Here is a 19,498-nt window from a genome sequence, read left to right on the forward strand (position 1 = left end):
ATCATATTACCTTTACCTGCCAAATACATCATTATTAACCTTTTGTTTTTGTTTAGATCCCATTAAGTGTTTGAGTCCTTTCCAGGATAGAAAAGACAGTATCAGTAAGACAATTGTGAATGCCAACAAAAAATAATGCTTGAGGCAAATTCCAAAAAGCTAAATATATTTTGCTGTCATGGGAAATGTATTTCGTTATAAGAGAGTATTTCAGTCCAAGTTTAACATGTTGGAATTTTGCTTGGGTTTAACCTCCTTAACTTTGTTTGGCATTGCAACATGCGCACAACTTACTCTTATGTTGTGTTTCCAAGGTTTGTGTACTTAAGCGAAATAATTTGCGTTCCCGCCACAACTGGATTTAAACTAATTAAGGCTAATTGTACCCAAACCGTACACTTTCCAGTATCGCATATACCGAAAGTTTTCGGCAAGTTACCTCGCCTAAGGCTCTGTGTCAAGTATTTAATACAAAGCCTTGCGTGGAATTTCATTTATTCTTTACGTTTCGCTGAAACGTTGGATTTGACGCGGGAATTTTCAGCCTCTGGCAAAAGCTCGCTTTTTTGTGTACGAATCGCTCGGCTGCAAAACCGCCGTCATGCTGCTGAGGTCGTTCGTTGTTTTCGTGGTTGTTTGTGGAATTGCTGCAGTTGCAGGTAAGGTTAAGATTTCTTGGAATTAAGGGTTGTGGGGGGTGGGAAAGGTTGGTTTCACAGGGGAATGCAGAAAAAAAACTGATACCGCTGAGGTTACAGCGGCATACATCGATATGGTGTGTAGTTATTTGATAACATTACAAACGTGCAATTTTGTTGTGGTTCATTGGCAACCATATTAATTAAGCCGCCATTCTTAATTATAACTAAAACCAAAGTTACTTTTACAAGATATAAATATTATGTATATAAATATATTTCGCACAAAATACTAATACTTTGAAAGTTTCAAACGTTTAGCAAAGACCAATGGTTTTAAATGTTACTCATTTGCCGATCGCCTCAACAGTACTCTGGACAGTTTACTTGTTTTGTTGTCCTAGATTCGGCCTAGTTCAGCCTCCTGTCCGGTCAGCCTGTTTGAAAACCATTTTTGTTTCTTAGCTGCGTCTTTTCGTCTCTTCTTCATGACTGTTATAAAAATGTGTGCATTGATCACGAAAAAAATAAACGAATCTATATATTTTCGTTAATGTTAAATTTAAGATGCCACTGTCAACAGGTGCACTAATGAGACTTTACAGGTCAAATCAGTGCGTGTACACGCCTTGTCTGCAGCTTTCCAAATTTAAGATGTTGTTTGTTTTCCATTGGACAAAAATACCAGCTAAATGTTCAAAGTGCAGTAATGGCTGACACGTTATAACGACCTTGGGGAAATTATAGGCGTGGGGCAATTTATGCCGCCACGGTGCGTAATTGGTCTACATATGTTTACACACGAACATAGCTTTGCGGACTATCTGTGGCTTCCTACGTATAGGATGCCTACACAACTATGCTTGTCCACGAAAAAACCTTCGCTAAAAATAAACTTTCGGCTTGAGGGCGACCTTTCCATCTGTCAAGCTCTGTCTAATTTTCGTAAACCAGTTTGGATTGTAATTACATCGCCTACAGACATACAAACTCCTATTTTTTTTATATAGGACAGGTATATGAAGTTGTTTTATCTGTTACCTCTGTCAGCCATAGAGATATCAGGAGACTTTGTTCACGCAAACCCTCATTTTAACTTGTAGAGTATTCGCCAATGAATAGATTCCCATACAAAAATATATTCTTGTTTTGTCAACAAATAAGTGAATGCAGTTTAGCCAACGACTAAAAATGCCGCAATAGAAATCTAATTTCGCGTTGTTTCATCACTTATTATTTCTACATTTTTGAAACTTCTATTGTAGCGCAAGAAGAGTTCTTCCCAGTTAGGACGTTTATTTTACAACCTGATGGGTTTTCGAACGTTTCAAACAAATCAAATCAACTCAAGTGTATTTTGCGCAAAAAAACTACGCAGATGAACAATACACAAGCAACTAACTCGTCAACATTCTTTTTGTAGATGGACAGGAATGCAAGGACAATCCGATTGGATTCTGCGGTGTTCTGTGGTGTCGTTTTTTCCCCGACGAACGAAATGTGAAGACCTGCCCCAAAACCTGCGATCTTTGTGACCTTTACAACCATTTGCAAAGTACGTAATTTTTATTGTATTTTTTTGTCATTTAAGAAGTGCGCATTTGTTTGTGTGAGCATGGTGAATACTTTACAATAACGAATATTATTGTGAAGCTATGTGGAAAAAAAAGTAAAGGATTTCGTGATGGTAAACTAGTGAGTGTACGCAGTGGATACCAGTGTGGGGCAGTTATTGCAACAAGAAATTATAGCAGAAGGAGTGTTACCGAATCAAAACAAGTGTCCAATTCGGTGCGCTGAGAATCAAAAACAAACATTTTCATTTCAAACGATGACGTCACCCCCGCAAATCTCAGAGTATGCTGGTTGCTGGTCACGTGATGCGTTTCAGTCGTGTTGCCTACTTTTGTGCCCGCGTTGTTACAACTGGGTCCTTCTTTAAGCACTGATGATGAACACAGTAGTGCTTGAAACATCTGCTTTAGCATTATTATCATTTCAGCTTGGGCATTTCCATTCCGACTTGTTTAACTCCGTGTTTTTCACACCAAAACATTCAAATCTTTCCACCAATTGCAGATCAACCAGCGTGGAACACATGGACCCCGTGTACAAATACATGCGGGGGCGGAACCCGGTACAGAGTTCCACTGTGCAATCTTAATGACTTTGAAGCTTGCCCAAGGGAATACGAGGATTGCAATGAAGGGGATTGTCCGCTCGGTGAGTTGGTGTAAAATGTCGGCATTGTCGTGCAGTCAGAAATCACATGTGATCGTGAAAAAAAACGAAAACTATAACATGAAAATGTTGTGGCCGAAGTGAAAAGAAATATAGCCCATATGATGTAAAAAACTTTGAAACGATTTGTTTGTTTTAGACGTTTTGGCAAAACCTTATGTCACCGTCAATGTGATTGTTTTGTGTTTTTCAGCGAAGTGAAAAAAAGCGTTAAACAAGAGAGATAGAGACATCAATAAAAAAAATCACAATGTCATTTAGGTCTGATTTATTGTTTTACACGCTTTATGTTTTAGTGGGATGTCCCTCAAAACAAAACCACCGCTACCAGTTACAAGGATCGTGCTGTCGACCGAAACCTAACGAACCCTGCGGGAAGTCAACGCCAACAGCAGGAAGGATTCTGGGTGGTGTTGATGCGATACCCGGACAGTGGCCGTTCATGGTACGAAGCTTTCCCTCTTTGGTTTATTTCAGTTGGTTCTCGACAATTTTGTGCAATAGTGGGCCCGTTTGATGACGTCAGGATAATCGCAGACACTTTTTGCTTTTTCGAAAATTTGCTCATCCAAGAACTAACCTTGGGGTGCATCTCATATTATGTTTTTGTTTCCATATGACAAAGTTAATGCCTTTATAATTTCCGTACATAAAGTGAGTTTTCAGTGGTTGCTATTTACCCCTGGTAACGCTCCATGTATAGTAGATTCCACGGGCATGTCGCCAAATGATAATCTAAAGGTAAAATGCCTTTCGCTGTAAAGTCTAAAGGGAAAGAGGCCTCTTCGGCGAGAGATCTTCAAACCCTGAATAAAAACTTTTGTGCCTAAAGGAAAGTTCTCTTAAAAAAAAATCTATGACAGTTCGCATCAGACCAAACCCATTCAAAAAACACTGCATGTAAATCTGAAGTCATGAGGTAATGTTTATTTAATTTCAAAAGATGTCAAAGTGAGTAAATTATTTACCTTTGGACTAACTTTGTTTCAGGTTCGTCTTGAAATTGAACGAAGGCCTGGACAACGCAGTTTATGCGGAGCAACCATTATCAGCCGACTCTGGGCCGTCACAGCCGGTCATTGCATAGAGTAGGTCAAATTTCTACGTCATTATCACAGAGGCAACCGCTAAGTTGTGCAATATGTTCAATGCAGATGTGCAATCCTGTTACCCATGTGAACCGTTAAGTGCCAGTCCATGTTGTAGTGAAACTTGCTTTCTCTGCTTCCCAGTCAGAAATTTATCTCCGGGCAAAACTCGAATTTTCAAATCGATACGCTTCCCAGTGACTGCCTGTACTTCTATATATAAAGTATGGCACCGGCCTAACTTCGACCTTCAACGATGCCCTTTGCTTGAATATTTTACATGTCCCCTATATAACTATGTTTGCTAAATAAAATTAACATGTTCACCACAATACATTTTAACGAGTATTTATTGTGTTAATATGTCACACAATAAACACATGTTTGTTGTGTAGAGGAATCACTCCAAACAAGATTAAAGCTTACGTGGGTTTCGGGACGTCGAAAAAGAAGAAAGTCCCACTCAACAAAGTGTTGATACATCCAGATTACCTGCACCCTGGAATCGACATTGCTCTAATCAGGGTAAGGCGACTTCCTTCTTCTACGTTGGAATTTAACTGCTGAGTTCACCGTTTTGCATGCTAGAGATCTGGGCGGGAATTATTGGAATGGTAAAATCAAATATTTTCTGAATTGGTTAAGTTAGCAAGTGTGAAAATTAGTGAATGTGAATCACGAATATTATGAAAACGTTTGTAAATCTTGTTTAACGTAACTTTAATTGTGAAATATTGCAGTTTCAATCTCCATTAGCATACAATGACTTTGTCGGTCCGGTTTGTCTTCCTAACGGGGAGAAGACAGAAGATGGTCAGAATTGCTTCATTGTTGGATGGGGAAGTGAGTTATTTGCTGCTAATGCTGCATATATTAATATTACGGCACAATATTAAATACACAAAGGCAATAATTTTGAATGAGAAACTGATGCTTATTCTACATAAACGAAATCGATTTTTCTAAATAAATTTGCTGACATAAATTAGAAGCTTGTTGAGCAAGTCTTACAAAGACAATAATATTTATTTTTCTTGCTCTTACTATTTTTATAAATCTAATGTGGATATTCGCTGATATATCACGTTTTCCAGCCACTCTATTGTACCTTGGGTCAACATCAATTAAAGGGTTATCGTACAAAATAACGTTTTTTATTTCGATGAAATGAAGCATTCTCTTATAAAATTTAAATATATTAAATTTAAAGTGGCAGAAAATTTTTCCTGTGACATTTTTACAAAGCGTTTGGATCTTCAGCCTATCGGTGTGACGTCATCGGGCGCGTATTTTCCCAGGTATTACGTCAACCCCCGTCACGCTTCCAAAACTTTTGCAAGAGGCGAAAATCCGCAAACTCCCGTACAGGTTTTGTTCCCAGTCATACGAGGGAAGAAATTTTTTCGGGAATTTGAACGCAGACAGGGTATCGTGCGCCGGTCGGATTGCTGGACAAATCGATACATGCGTGGTAAGAATTCTCACCAATTTTGTTCATTCTTCTTTTTACATAATCCTTTTATTGTTTGTAAAACAAACAAATCGTCCAAACGGCTGTTGTAAAATTTATCTGCAAACGTCGATCGTATGTCTAGAATTATTCTTTGATGAAAAATGTGTGTTGAAAATGATTGCATAACATACAATCGCAACGTTTGCAAACAAATTTTACAGCAGGTATATGGACTATTTTGTTTGTACCAAAAATTTACAAAACCACGAATTATGATCCTCAATTTTGTTGTGTTCTTCAAACTTTTGTGTTTTTGTCATGTATCTTTGCTTGTAAGGAAAATGTTGCATACAATTTTTTCTGTCGTTACGCATTTATTTTCGTTATGAGGTGAATATGGATTGCAGACGAATCTAGAATGACAACTAGTTTTACTTTACTTTCTGCTTTACCTGTTGTTTCCATTAATCGGGCCACTATTTAGGCCAATTAACTCACACATATTCCATTTATGCACTTGGCAAATCTTTTCATTCCAAGTCACTTTTAATCGTTGCCAGGGTGACAGTGGAGGACCTCTTGTGTGTCAAAGATGCTCCTCCTGCTCTTGGTACATCTCTGCTGTGACGTCATTTGGTCCTCTGCAGTGCGGACTGGCCGGGCTTCCAGGTCTGTACACGAACGTACTCAAACACGAGGTTTGGATCCGAGGGGAGGTTCCCGGTTTGCAGAACGGAATATTCGGTTGTCAGTGAAAATTGATTCTGTCAACGTCGTTGTGTAGAAATATTGGTTTACAAACTGCTGCAAAAATAATGTTGCTTCATTCGTTGAGAGATTCAATGCAGAGAAAGATTAAATGAAGGACAGGTGCTTAAATAGAAAAACCATTAGCGAGTATTTGATTTCAAACGTTTTAAAGAAACGGCATTGCACTGTGTAGTATTCCATCAGATGGGAGAGTTTGTGACACATTCAGAAAAGGTCTAGCTTTTATTTTTAAATTTCAACACAAATTTAAGTATTTGTATTCACACGTTTCGAACCAAACCAAATCCTTCATATTAAATGTAGACAAATGTATGAAAAAGATACTAATTATTTTCAAAGATTATTTTGGTGGTGACAATTAGGAAACCTCTGCACAATTAGAACCAAAATCCAAAACAAATGACCCTGCAAAAACTAAACAAAACTCCCATGTCAAAACCAACCTCTTCGTGTTTGGGTTCGTAGTTAAATTTTGATTTAGTCAAATTTCGTGGAAGCAGTTGAGTGCGTTAAGAACCTTAATATGAGCGGGTACAAATGGGTCGATACGAAGGGAAAATTGTGTCAAATAAACATTGCAAACTTTACGCCACAATGGTTGGTTTGCTACAAACTATTTTGATATTTCTTGCTTTAAAATGTGCACGCGAAGCGAAGCCAACAATATATACATTGTGCACAAAAAGCACTTTTTTGGAACCCAGCAACGTAATGCATACGCGTTCAACATGAACCAGCAACCAGGGAAAAAAGTATTATTTGGGTGCAATCAAAATCTGTGCACGAGTGAAAGCTTTGCACAATATTAACATTTATTAATAGCGTAAGCGTCGCTATGAGCGCTGTTGGTGCTGGAGAGAGAGATTTTTTCTGCTGTCCCGTCGTTCCACTCTTCATGCAACGACCCAAAATCATATTTGGATTCAATACTTTTACTCCATCTCTGCAAATGTAAAGATTTTGGAATTACATACCATAAATTTGAAAATTGAAAAAATACTTTTTATGATTTGTGTTGGAGTAACCTTGAATTATTCACACGAATACCTGATAAAAATCACTTTACAGATATTGAAACCCATAATTTAACAAGATGGGATGCAAGTAATATTGAAGATTTACTTAACTTTCGAAATATTACATTAAGCGTTAGTATTTTCAAATTCCTTCCACAGTCTCAATTATGTGAGCTACAGACAGATTGTCACTGTTTCGACCTTCAAGGTCACATCAGTATGCAGCACACACACACACAAAAAAAAAGTCTCAATGTTAGCAAAATTAAACATGTTACTTTCAGTTCACCAAAAAACACTTGGAACTTCATCTGCTACAAATTGCAGAACGAAAATATTGATTCGCTCCAATTGACAGACAGGTTATTTTTTGTAAGACAGATCGATGCTACAAACATAGTTGTAACCCGAACACATCAAAACTATCCACTTTCACAAGGAAAGTGTTTTTGTATCTAGAAGTTTATTTACCTGACGAAAAGTTCCTCTGCTTTTGCATAAAGTCACAATTGCCATGATTGGAATACTCATAATGGATGACAGTGTCATAATCCAGCCAATCACGTTCGTCCACGTCGGGTAGGTATAACCCCCAACAGTCAGGGGTGAGAACTTCACACAGTACATCACCAGTACAGTCTGAACAACAAAGAGAAACATTACAAACCAGTTAGATGAGAAAAAACTATGCCTCCATTGGCCCCCACTGACCCCCACTGGCCCCCACTGGCCCCCACTGGCCCCCACTGGCCCCTACTGGCCCCTACTGGCCCCCATTGGCGCCCACTGGCCCACACTACTGGTGATGGTTGAAGTTACTACTGGTGGAAATGATGCAACGTTACATAATTGGGTCGGAAGCATAAGATTAAGGTGATCTGGACAGTTGATTAACAAGAAAACCCGACCACCACAAGTTGACAAACCCAACAGTGAACTTACCGCTGTTATAAGTGGTATGATGAACTTATAGCTGTAGTCGAAGAACGTGGGCAGAGATCTTCCTATCATACGTTTGACGTCATCACGGTAAAGTTTTGCGTTCCACAACCAGCCCAAAGCCATTGACTCACAGAAGACGATCCATATCAAACATATACCAGAGGCACCATAATAGTTGATCAGTTCGAACCAATAGATTCCAGACTGAGAATGTAATTCCAGACTGTTTTAGAACGAATTTAAAAACACATACATATATAGGTATTGGGTTACAATGGCATCCCACTTTTCATTACAAATCAGATGTAACAGAGGCTGTGACCCTGTTTGGTTATCGCATATAATCAAAGTGTCCATTTGATGGATATTTTTTTTCTGGAACAATCATAAAATGTTTCCTTCTGTCGAAGAAAGTCTTACGTACACTAGTGAGCATAATCTGACAGGCAGCAAAGAAAACTGTTCCAAGTCCGATGTTGGTCAACGCTCGTCGTTTGAACGTGGAACCGAGGGAGGGCCACGTGTCAATGAGGCATGTTGACAATCCTTCAAACTCGCCAAACTGTAAACAAAGGAAAATGTGCAGGGCCACTGTTTTGACCTATTAGGACGTCATCACAGCAGCTTTTAGTGGTGAATATACAGCGATCTTGCCCTCCAAACAACCAGACGTATGGACTTCGATCTTCTGGTTACCTTATTGTTTGTTAACATGGAATGAAAGCATATTATAAGGGGATGATCGTCGTATAGAAGAATAAATTTGCTAACTATACTTCCGTCTTAACATCACATGCCATAGTCATAGGCTGTTTTGGAATGGACATACACACCCTTTGTGATCTTTCTATGTTATTGTATGAGCTGCCCCAATATAATGGCGGAGGTTGCAAAACGCCGAAATTATTGAATACCACAAACAGTTTCACTCACCGCTGAATCTATGGCGACAAAATACAACATCAGAAAAAACAGGACCGACCACAGTTGTGGAACAGGCAGCAAGGCCAGGGCTGATGGGACGACTTGGAACACGAGTCCAGGACCTTGAAAATTCAAGGTTAAGATAAGGGTGGAAAATTTTCTGTATTATATTTTGAAAGTCCTTTTTTGATATTTTGAAATGTGATTCAATTTACAGCGAAACGTATATGGGAAAAACCCAATTTTTTTTTTATTTCGCTCTGTTTCATTTTAAACACCGTTGTAAATGTTGAAATCGACGACGCGTACCTGACTTTATCACCGTCGTAATATTGACTTGGTTTTCGTGCGCCAAATTTCCCAGAATGCTGAACGTCACAAACCCCATCACCAATGACGTCACAATGCCACAGGGTATAATAAAAACCGATTGTCTGGAAATAGAGGAGAAACAATAAAATGCATTCCACTTGTAGCATGAATGGATACCAGATCATGTAGTAGCTTTTGGTGGAAATATTAAGTGAAAAAAAACTATCTTAGGGGTTGTTTTTGGTTTAAACTATTACTTGAAGAAGTCCTGCTTCTTTCTATTGTAGCTTCCGAAAGCTGTTATTCCTGGAAATCCAATTCCGTACACGTAAAAAGCTTGGGATATCCCCTCCATCCATACCTACAAAACATGCAGTGTGTATTTACATGTTATAAGCAAAACAACTCAAGTTAGGAACAAAATACACGACGTTTGTTGACATTTTTACAAAATTGCTACAGGTTTGTTGCTCAAGTAGCTTCAGGACGTGTTTCAATCATCAAAAAGACAAAAATATACTTGGTTTCTTTGGAGTTACATAACATTAAGTTGTATCCGATAACTGTGTTGTTTTACAATCTACCAGCATTTCTTAACTGTAGGAGTGAGATTAATTTACTGGAAATCTAAAACTAAGTTGGCACGTGATGTGACGTGTTAAACTTTCTCGGAGTCGGTTCAATTGTAATCAATCTAAGACTGTTATCGAGTTTTTTTGATACGGATAGATTTCCTCTGTCTGGTTATGTTTACTGAAGGAAATTATGTTTAACAAACTAAGCGTAGGTAGTGGGTTGTTTAGCCTACTTTATCATCACAAAATTCCCGCATGTTATCGTCGCCTGAAACGTGGCATTATTCGCATGTGAACGGTCACCGCAGATCTGCTAAAAACGTACTTTTAGGAAGTATTTCAACTAGTAACATGGCGCTACAGTTTCCCACGGTCTATAACCCAGTTGTTCTCAAACTGTGCGTCGTGTCGGCCTGATAGAATTGAGACTTTTTTTACTACACCGGGATTTGAACCCAGGATATCCTGGCGCACGCGAAAAAGTTTAAGAACCACTGGATCCCATTATGAACACCCTGGTATAATGGTGTATATTACTACAGTACTTAAAGCTTCGTTCACCGAGGGCTTCAGAAGCATCTTCATGTTTGGCAGAAGAAACACTTTGATTCCGTCCGTCGCACCTTCCAGCGTCAAACCTCGTACAAGCAGAACGAACAACATGACGTACGGGAAGGTGGCAGTGAAATATACGACCTATACATAAATCCCAAAAACATTAAACAAAGGGAAACCAGAAAAAGTTATCTTCTGCTGAAAGAAAAGATATGTTCTGTTTTATTGGTGGTCCTATCAGACTTACTTGGTCCAGTTACATTGCTAGCACAAAGTTGTTGCTTAAAGAGCTCGCCGCGTAACTTGGCTGCAAGGATAAGAAAAATAATCCAATTACCTTTCCACTAGATTTTACACCATTTATTGTAACCATAAATACTGTTACGAAGGCGAGCAACAGGTAGAAGAACATGGTTGTGTTGAAACCGATGCTGGGATCCTCAAATCCGGAGGAGGCCTGAAGAACGTGATTTCTATGGAAGAAAATTAAAAAAGTTTAACGGACAAAAAAATTCCGCTCCGCTCCAGTGAATGCGCAATCAGCATATTTGTTGCATTACTGCGCAATATGCAACCGGTTGAAAAACCTCAAGGAGAGCACGCGCGCTTAAATCATTCAGGTGTTCGCCAACCTCCCATGACGTCACAACTTGTTACACGTAAACACAGCAGAGTGCGGAATTGTCGCACGTAATGTTTGGGCGAAACTGCCATTCGTGCGCACTGGAAAGAACTTCATTCAGTTAAAATCCAGATTAAATGAGGCATTTCCTCGTGGTTCTGAATTCATACTCCGGCGCATCAATTGAGATAACATGTGCAAAAAGAGCTTTAATAATCATTGAAACCTGTATACAGGTGTACGTACTGTATCTTCCTGTAAGGTCGCAAAAGCTGGCGACTTTGTTTGCTTCCTAGTATAAAAACTCTACAATTGGTGCATTTGTTTCAATCTTATATTTTGGGATTACGGCTCCAGTTTGTGTCCCACATGAATATTGAACTAATTTGGCAAGCTGTCAATCGCGCACCGTAACACGATGTATATTTCCATGTAAAATCAACACTTAAACATCAACTAACTGAGATAACTGCATGATCGTTGTAAACTTACAAACACATATTGAGAAGAACATGAACATTAAAATCACCTCCAAAACTCGACTTGCGGAAGGGTGAAATTTTGCTGGGACATCGTCATGTTTTCCACCGACGTCAAGTTGACGACATTCGTGGCAACGTTTGTTGCGGAAACGTTGGTGTAGGAAGTTGATATCGGTACACATGAGTTTGTGTTCCAGCTGTTGTCTGTATTAAAATGTTCAAGACTAGTTTATCGACACAACTAGGTTTTAAACCTTGGTCAAAATCATACAGAATACGAAGACAAGCTGTTGTTTTTTGGCGTTGTGATGCTGAAAGCCGTACCACCCACTGCAGGTATGCGTGGGACACGGTATCGCTCGGCTGTTGAGGCGCAACGGAGCCCTTAATACTTTTTCAAGTCAACATTCCGTTATAGCAGAGACAAAAGTGTCTCCCTGACACTTTATGGGGAGTTGAGGGCGCCGGTGAATTGTGAACGAACAAAAGAGTCGGAAAAAAACACTCCCTTGTGTTTGAAAACAAAGGTTGTTTGGCATCGCTTTACCCGGTGAAATTTCCCAGTCGCTAAACAGTCCGTTGTCCGTTACAAACGGAAATATACAAAACATCAGGCAGAATTGGGTTGAATTTTTAATAATTCTATGATTTTGTTACATACCACAGGTGGTCCAGGGCAGAGGGCCGGTAGTGAACGACTTGACAAAGAAGAAAATGCACCAAGCCATGATCAGCATGTAAGGAATCATGCAGTACGTGGCAACCACTACACTGGAGATCCCCAAACCCTAACGAAAAGAATAAAAAAGATTATGGAAAGCCACAAAATTCCATAGAAAGCCCACCTATGCTGGGCTCATTTAAAACAAGTCCGACCAAAACCAACAAACACACATCGAAGATTTCTGTTAAACCAGAAAATCCAAAGGCAATTTTCCGTGGTGGTAATAACTTGATACAGAGCGTGTAATTCGATAAACACTTTATCGTTTTCCGTTGATGCGGTTGTCGAAAAACTCGACATTTCGTTGTATTCTCAATGACAGGAAAAAAGGCACAATGGAATTGTTTTATGGCCTGCAGCAGAGCTCCGAAGTGAATATTTCTCACGAATATATGTGAACAATTCGCACGAATATATGTGAACAATTCTCACGAATATTTGTGAACAATTCTCACGAACATATGTGAACGATTCTCACGAATATATGTGAACGATTCTCCCGAATCATATATGAGTATTTCTTATTAATACATTTATAGAAAGTTGATGAAATTGACAGCAATATCGCCCCCTTGTTAATGAGGACTCTAACAGTTAGCTATCAACACTACTAGGTTTAAACAAACATCCCAGCATATAGTTATGCTATCTACTTGCCTTGGCAAGCGGGATTCTGTCCCAGGCCCCCAACCTTCCACGTTTAGTAAATTGTCCAAGACCAATTTCAAATGTGTAAAGGGGAATCCCGATGGCAAGACACGATAGTAGAAAGGGGACCAGGAATGCTCCTAAAACAACAACAACTTCAAACGGTTATCCATGTACGTCTAAGCTACTGATAGGTTTAGTGCAACGTTCCTAAACCGCCTATCTGCGGTGATATTTTTACCAGTTACCCGGCATATTATTTTCACATCAAATGGATTTCTGCTGATGCAAAGGGCTTGCAAAGTTTTGCAATGTTAAATTTGCATTATTATCATAATTATTTATTTCATTACATTCTAGCCTAAATTTTTGCGAAGTTACTGGGGCGTAACAGTTGTTTTGAAACTTGATCGATCCCAGCGAAGAAGTACTGGGAACCGCTGGTCTGTTGGGTTTCGTATAATGGCTCATTTAAGCCCGTTTTCGCAAATTTTAGGATTAAATAATATGATGAGATCATAGTTTTTAATGAATTTTTAGGAAAAGCTTTTTAGGCAAACAATTTATCAATAAACCATAAGTGGGCTTCCTACATAACCACAGTCCGCACGGGGCATGAAGTTTTAAACTTGTTTAACAACTTAATATTGTTTCTCGTTTTGATGGCGGTCGGGCTTTGCCACAAAAAACAAATCTTTACAATAAATTGGTGGCGGAGCAACGACCAAAGTTCCACGTAGAAGTCAAATCCAGTTTTAAGTTTGGCGGTGAAAACCTTACACGAACCTCCGCCATTTCTATAACAGAGATAGGGGAACCTCCAAAGCATTCCAAGACCGATGTTGTATCCCAGTAGGGTGAACATGAACTCAGACGGACGATCCCAGATCAACCTGGAACATAATGTTTCAATTAAATATTTGACCAAGAAATTGAATTTCAAAAGGTTTCTGGAAACACTGTCGCTAAAAAAACATTGAACCGTGACAATAAAGGCTAAATGACATTTACTTTCAAGCACTCCGCTATTTTTATTGGCTTCCGCGTTTAGAGTGGTTGACGTAAAGCATGCAAGTTTCCAACCATATATGTTACCTTTTCTGTTGTGCGGGTTGCTTTTGTTCCTTTTCCATGTTAATGCCTGCCTACAGTTTCCTAAATCAGACCTGACTTTAGCTATATGAAATGTTAAAGCTATATAAAAAGAAATCTGTTATTGTTGTTACTTCGCCAATGTATAAGCCAAAAACTCAAAGCTGATTCACATACGGCGAAAACAAAACGGGGCATGTTTTCTTGATTTCGTTTTGGACGAGAAACAAAAAACGTGTCGGCGGTTGACTTCATCTGAATTAGACAAAGTACGCTCCGGTTTATATGGAGCTACAAAAATATTGTTTTTTGATCGAGTTGGTGCAAAGCACCACAACATAAATGGCATTAACTGTTACTAACATAAGCATAAACAATGAAACTCTTACTAAACCAGGCAGTTTATACAAGACCGCGCCGATGCGGCAGGAAATTGTCTTTTTCCGTATACGTTTCTGCGAATCCTCGCCCAAACAAATGACAAACCATTTCCTTTTCACTCACCGCTTTTAGCATCCCCGTTGTTTGCACTGATGCGTGTAACAAGCTATTCCTTCCTCCCGTTATGTGAAAAATAAATGTGCGCAGCTAACACACGAGTATGACTAATAACGTATGACAGTAGAATTTATTCGCGCCGTTACGCCTGGCAAGCAAGGTCAAAGCCGCTCAAGTTCACGGTTGAGTGGAACACAACCTTGGCGAACTTTTAAAATTACGTGGCACAGCCTTAACTGTGCCTCGTTTCCAAAACCAGAATAACATTTTCACGCCTTTTTTCAAGGGGGAGGCGTGAAGTCTTTTCATTCGGGAGATTTGGTAAAAAAAACTGTTTTTCGCTTCATTGAAAAAGCCACGCTTCATTAAAACGCGAGGATTCAAAGAATGTTTTTTTGGGACCAGAGTAAAGTTTCAATATATTATTCCATTCGTTGAAAAGTAAACTTTATGCATGCAAGCTTACTGTTTCGACAATTACATGTTAACACAGATAACGGCAACCTGACAAGTTAACAAGTCATTTTGTTTATGTGGAAGTTACAACGTGGTTGCAATCCATCATCAGTCATGATGCATGGAAGTGTTTTTCTGTTGGCAAAACATTCCAATAGCTTGCGTACGACGGGGAATCCGTGGTAAATTCAATGCAGCGAAAACAAATGAGTGCAACACGAAAATATGGCTTGAAACTGCAAAGTTGATTACAACCAACCTCTGTCCCCACCAGCCTTGTTGTCCATATGTAAAGTAATTGTTCCGCAATGAGACAAATGTTGCAAAAAGTATTAAATATGTTGAGAGTAAACAAAAAGAATAGACGTTTTTCGTAATTTTACAGATTCTATAGCGTCCGCGTTTACGTAACGACAAAATGAAGCCACGCCTTCCAAACTGCTTATACGTCACAATCGTCTTGCAAGCTTGTGCGCCATCAGCATTCATAATTTCCGCCATAATGTGCTGTTGAGAAATTATCTACTGTATTTTCCGGTATCGTGCAATGTTGTGTAACCTTTCTATTTACCACAACCGATGGGCCATAATGTGGCAATTGCCACATATATTCCATGCCTTGCACAATGTACTTTGCACCAGATGGAGTATCAAGGTGTCTAACTTCGTCCGCCATGAGTGTCCACACAGACCATTGTTTCAGCAGGGTTTTGATCAGCCTGGCTCTGTGTGGGCGTGGGTTTCAGTTAAAAACCTAAAAGCAATAAGCCAGTTTTGTAGTGTCCGTGATCACTTTAGCGTTAAGTTCTATAGTGCGTTTTCCTTCGAAGATAAAGTTACGCAGCCGATGTAGCCCAATACATCGATTGAACGGCACTTTTCGGTTTTTCTTGTTCGTTCTTGGGACCAAACGTTTCCTCCGATTTCATGGCTAATCAGTCTTTTGGTACTTTTTGATAGGAATTTAGACATAGCGCACTTTCTCTGTAGCTGTTTGACACCCTATGGTTTCGGTTCTTCATTTAGACAGCGCATCCTAATAGCTTCTTCGTGTACGATAGCTTTTAGGATATTTCGAGACAAACAGCTCATGTAACGTCTCGATTGTAATTATAATCATTCTTAATGTAATATGCAGGCGAGCGAATAAAATGGTGCGGTGAAGTTGCACAGGCCATATTGTTTCTCTCTAAAATTTATAAACCGTGAGTTATGTTCCTATGTTTTGAGATATGCTTGGGATGGTGTGATCTTCAATCGATGAATATACTCCCTTCCCTTTTCAGCTTCACGAAATCTTTGAAACCCAACAAGGAATCACTTATAATCACGTGGAGAAACTCCACTGCACTGTCTTCTTGCGTCGTGTTTATTTATCTGAAAGTTAGTATTAGTCTATCGTCATTGAGAACTGTTCTTGGGTTGGGCGTTTTTTGCAACTTAAATTCTGTTGATCTTTTCCCGTACGAGAGAAAAAATATGTCATCTACGTAGCGTTCAAAGATTTCCGTTCTTCTAGTTTTCTTTTAAAGTGGGAAATAATGCACTGCAATGTTTACAATCATACAGGACAGAAACCCCGACCAGATTGTTTGTTTCTTGTCTTATTCCAGCGAATAAAAATAAATGAACTTTGATATTGATATTGATGTGCGCAAAAATCCCCGCCAAATTTCCCGCCTTTTTACGATTTTTTTAGTTGCGCGTTTTCGAAACACCAACCACTAACTGAAAGAATATCACTCGACGACCATTTTGCAAACACCTTCAGTTAAAAAAGGAAAGACTATTTATCACAATTCGATCATATTATTTCAAATTGTTACCGTTTAGTTGGTATTAGCCTAATGTCAAATTTGGTCCACACTTATTTAAAATGGATGGACAAACTGTCACAATTGCGCCCATTCCGCCCCAGAGAACGTCAAGTCGCCACGAAAAGACTATTGCGACGGCTGGTGCAGCAACACATGGTGACTGTATATAAGTTTATTTAAATAAAATAACAGATATCTAAATATTGGCAGTCACCAAAAACTTTTGCTGCTCAGTTTTTTGTGCAACTATTTTCGCCAAGATCCAGCCTGTGCCAAAAATTTTGGTATTTAATGTTTTGTATTTCTGTTGAAAGCTAATTTGGTGGACAATTTTGTGCTTCAGGAAAACCAAAGCTTTCCAACAGAAGAATCTGCAATCCGAAATTTATTCTTTTCTTTGGTGTTTTGTTGATCATTTTGGCTGGACTTTCAGCACTGTTGGTTGTTTACTGTAATTACCTCGTTGTTGCAAGTATTTTGGGATTGGAATTTAATGTGTGTCCCTTTTTTCCAGTGATTCCTTTGTTGCAAGGACCGTGTAGTTTTGAGGATACACCTTCAGAATACCAAATTCTTCTCTGTAATAGTAAGCCAAGAAAGCTTTTATATGGAACTTAAATTTGACTTCATAAATCATGCTTCTGCTAACTCATATCTCTTAGGGTACACAGATGGTGTTGACTGTTCGTTTGATGTCAGTAAATGTGGTTCGACCTGTGTTTTGGGTTATGAGCAAGATGAGTACGAGTGCCCTAAAAGTTGTAGGTGTGCAACTGAAGGAACACTGGAGTCTGACATACAGTTCAATGAAATCAACGTTCAGTCAGTATTAACAGTAAGTGTAAAGTTGCCGAGGGGTCTCAATGTCTTGTTGTCAAAAGTTGTTGAGCGGTGACTGATTGGCCAATTTAACCCTGTTGCTGCTTACAACCTCCACACAACTTAAACTTCATTTCATTTTATTGAATAATTAACCTTCTCAAGACTAGTTACATTGAATTTACATTTTATGGCTAAGGCATACATTAGAATAAAGAAAGTAATTTCAAACTCATGCCATTTCGAATAATTTTTTTTTTTTGCAGAGACTCTGTTATGTTTTTTTGCAATTGTGTTTTATTGTTTCAGTCGTACATATCAGAAGAGGACAACACTGTCCTTAAACCAAGTGGCTCGGTTAGCCTTCACCAAAACATTTGGAACAACATTGTTATAAATGGCAGAACAAAAATTCCATTTGCGTTTTCTGGAAACATTTGTATGTCACAATTTTCTTGACCTTTTTTTTATATTTTAGTAAAATTGCTTTTTGTTTCATACGGTGTTTGCAGTAGAAAATGCAGCTGCAGAGGGTGCAATCAAATCTGCCATGGAACAGATTTCAAGCTTAACTTGTCTTGATTTTGTTGCAAGAACTGCTGAAAGTGATTTCATTGAGTTCGTTGGTAATAGAAGAGGATGCAAGTAAACTATTGCTGTACTATATTTACCGTAATTCATCGAATATAAAGAAAACATTTCCTTTATAATTTCAGACAATATATTTGTGATTAATTGTGTCATATATTATGCATTATTTTTTTTGCAAGCCATTTAATGAAATGTTAAAACAAAAATAAATTATGTGTATATATTTTTCTATAATTGTCACAACCTTTACCCATCTCAAGACAGTTGTATAATTAATTCTGTTATACTTGCTGCACAACGTGTACCCCTAAAACTTGTTTGCAGATCTGCTGTGGGGAGACTTGGGGGCAGACAGGAAATATTGATCAGTAACGGTTGTGAAAATGTAGGCAACACTTTACATCAGTTGATGCATTCGTTAGGATTTTGGCATGAGCAAGCAAGACCTGACCGGGATTCTCACGTGACAGTACAATTTGACAACATTGCAAAAGGTGAAAATGAATTTAGATGTTTAATTGCAAATTAATGGTTCAGCTATTATTATGACAATGTCAGAAATTTAACAAATTGAAAACAGTGTGTTTTTGTGGTAAATGAGTTTCATCGTTGGTGAATATAAATATGGCTTACCCTTTCTCTGAAAATACGTTTAATTTCCTTGCATGGTTGCATGTCAAAGGACACTTTTCAGTTTTTGGACTGTCGTTAAATAATAATAAGAAAAAATATCTAAGTATTACTTTTTACTTTAATTTTTCATTAAAATTTAATTGTTTCAAAGCAGTCCTGTTGCCACAGATACAATTTTGTTATTCCAGAAAACCATGTTCACTTTAAAAAGCTTGGAAGGAGCTTCGCACAGAGCTTGGATTCACCGTATGACTTTTTATCCATAATGCATTTGGATGGATATTCATTCTCAAGTAACTCCGAAGCTACGGTTGTTTATGCATCAACTGGGGAAGCTGTGAGTGGTCAGCATGATGCTTTAAGTAAAGAGGATATTACAGAAATCAACAGGCTCTATAACTGTGTTATCACTCCAGATATGATTGGTTAGTACAGTGTTTCTTAACTGGGTGGGCAGTTTAATGAAATTTTTGCAAGTTAAACGCATTGTCTTATTTGTTGATGTCTATCATGCATTCATTACTAACACACACTCCCCACGGACTGACAGTGCAGTCAGTGGTTTCAAGATTTGTCTAGGTATTTAATGAGACAATTGCTG

General features: G+C 38.6%; 3 protein-coding genes across 4 annotated transcripts; 2 read left to right on the forward strand and 1 right to left on the reverse strand.

The window, feature by feature from the left end:
- The first annotated feature begins 601 nt into the window (after positions 1–601).
- LOC145899879 (testisin-like) lies at positions 602–6,175 on the forward strand. The gene is made up of 9 exons (XM_082988812.1): positions 602–659; positions 2,062–2,193; positions 2,718–2,861; positions 3,176–3,324; positions 3,870–3,967; positions 4,363–4,492; positions 4,708–4,810; positions 5,266–5,438; positions 5,981–6,175. The coding sequence occupies exons 1-9, from the start codon at positions 602–604 to the stop codon at positions 6,173–6,175; spliced, it is 1,182 nt and encodes a 393-aa protein (XP_082844938.1).
- Positions 6,176–6,398: 223 nt separating this feature from the next.
- LOC145897529 (sodium- and chloride-dependent creatine transporter 1-like) lies at positions 6,399–14,683 on the reverse strand. 2 transcript variants are annotated; one of them, XM_082985857.1, is made up of 15 exons: positions 14,588–14,683; positions 14,087–14,146; positions 13,778–13,884; positions 13,001–13,131; positions 12,281–12,407; positions 11,667–11,823; positions 10,853–10,988; positions 10,522–10,656; positions 9,643–9,746; positions 9,383–9,507; positions 9,083–9,195; positions 8,574–8,711; positions 8,150–8,353; positions 7,679–7,846; positions 6,399–7,134 (listed from the first exon to the last, which is right to left on the reverse strand). In XM_082985857.1, the coding sequence occupies exons 2-15, from the start codon at positions 14,122–14,124 to the stop codon at positions 6,997–6,999; spliced, it is 1,821 nt and encodes a 606-aa protein (XP_082841983.1). In that variant the 5' UTR covers positions 14,125–14,146; positions 14,588–14,683; the 3' UTR covers positions 6,399–6,996. The 2 variants fall into 2 exon arrangements, with proteins under 2 accessions (XP_082841983.1, XP_082841982.1); XM_082985856.1 differs by lacking the exon at positions 14,588–14,683 and having other exon boundaries at positions 14,087–14,244.
- A 2,778-nt stretch (positions 14,684–17,461) lies between these two features.
- Positions 17,462–19,327, forward strand: LOC145899880 (astacin-like). The gene is made up of 5 exons (XM_082988813.1): positions 17,462–17,689; positions 17,983–18,112; positions 18,186–18,318; positions 18,589–18,758; positions 19,086–19,327. The coding sequence occupies exons 1-5, from the start codon at positions 17,462–17,464 to the stop codon at positions 19,325–19,327; spliced, it is 903 nt and encodes a 300-aa protein (XP_082844939.1).
- Positions 19,328–19,498: the final 171 nt, after the last annotated feature.

Source organism: Ascidia mentula, chromosome 4, assembly GCF_947561715.1.
Source record: "Ascidia mentula chromosome 4, kaAscMent1.1, whole genome shotgun sequence".
NCBI lineage: Eukaryota > Metazoa > Chordata > Ascidiacea > Phlebobranchia > Ascidiidae > Ascidia > Ascidia mentula.

Coding starts and splice junctions, on each gene's coding strand:
- LOC145899879 (XM_082988812.1), top strand. CDS start 602: ATGCTGCTGAGGTCGTTCGTTGTTTTCGTGGTTGTTTGTGGAATTGCT. Junction 4,493..4,707: donor TCGACATTGCTCTAATCAGG/GTAAGGCGACTT, acceptor GAAATATTGCAG/TTTCAATCTCCATTAGCATA. Junction 5,439..5,980: donor GACAAATCGATACATGCGTG/GTAAGAATTCTC, acceptor AATCGTTGCCAG/GGTGACAGTGGAGGACCTCT.
- LOC145899880 (XM_082988813.1), top strand. CDS start 17,462: ATGGAACTTAAATTTGACTTCATAAATCATGCTTCTGCTAACTCATAT. Junction 18,113..18,185: donor TGCGTTTTCTGGAAACATTT/GTATGTCACAAT, acceptor CGGTGTTTGCAG/TAGAAAATGCAGCTGCAGAG. Junction 18,759..19,085: donor ATTTGACAACATTGCAAAAG/GTGAAAATGAAT, acceptor TTGTTATTCCAG/AAAACCATGTTCACTTTAAA.
- LOC145897529 (XM_082985857.1), bottom strand. CDS start 14,124: ATGGAAAAGGAACAAAAGCAACCCGCACAACAGAAAAG. Junction 11,824..12,280: donor TCTGCCCTGGACCACCTGTG/GTATGTAACAAA, acceptor ATTTTAATACAG/ACAACAGCTGGAACACAAAC. Junction 8,354..8,573: donor GTCAGATTATGCTCACTAGT/GTACGTAAGACT, acceptor TTACATTCTCAG/TCTGGAATCTATTGGTTCGA.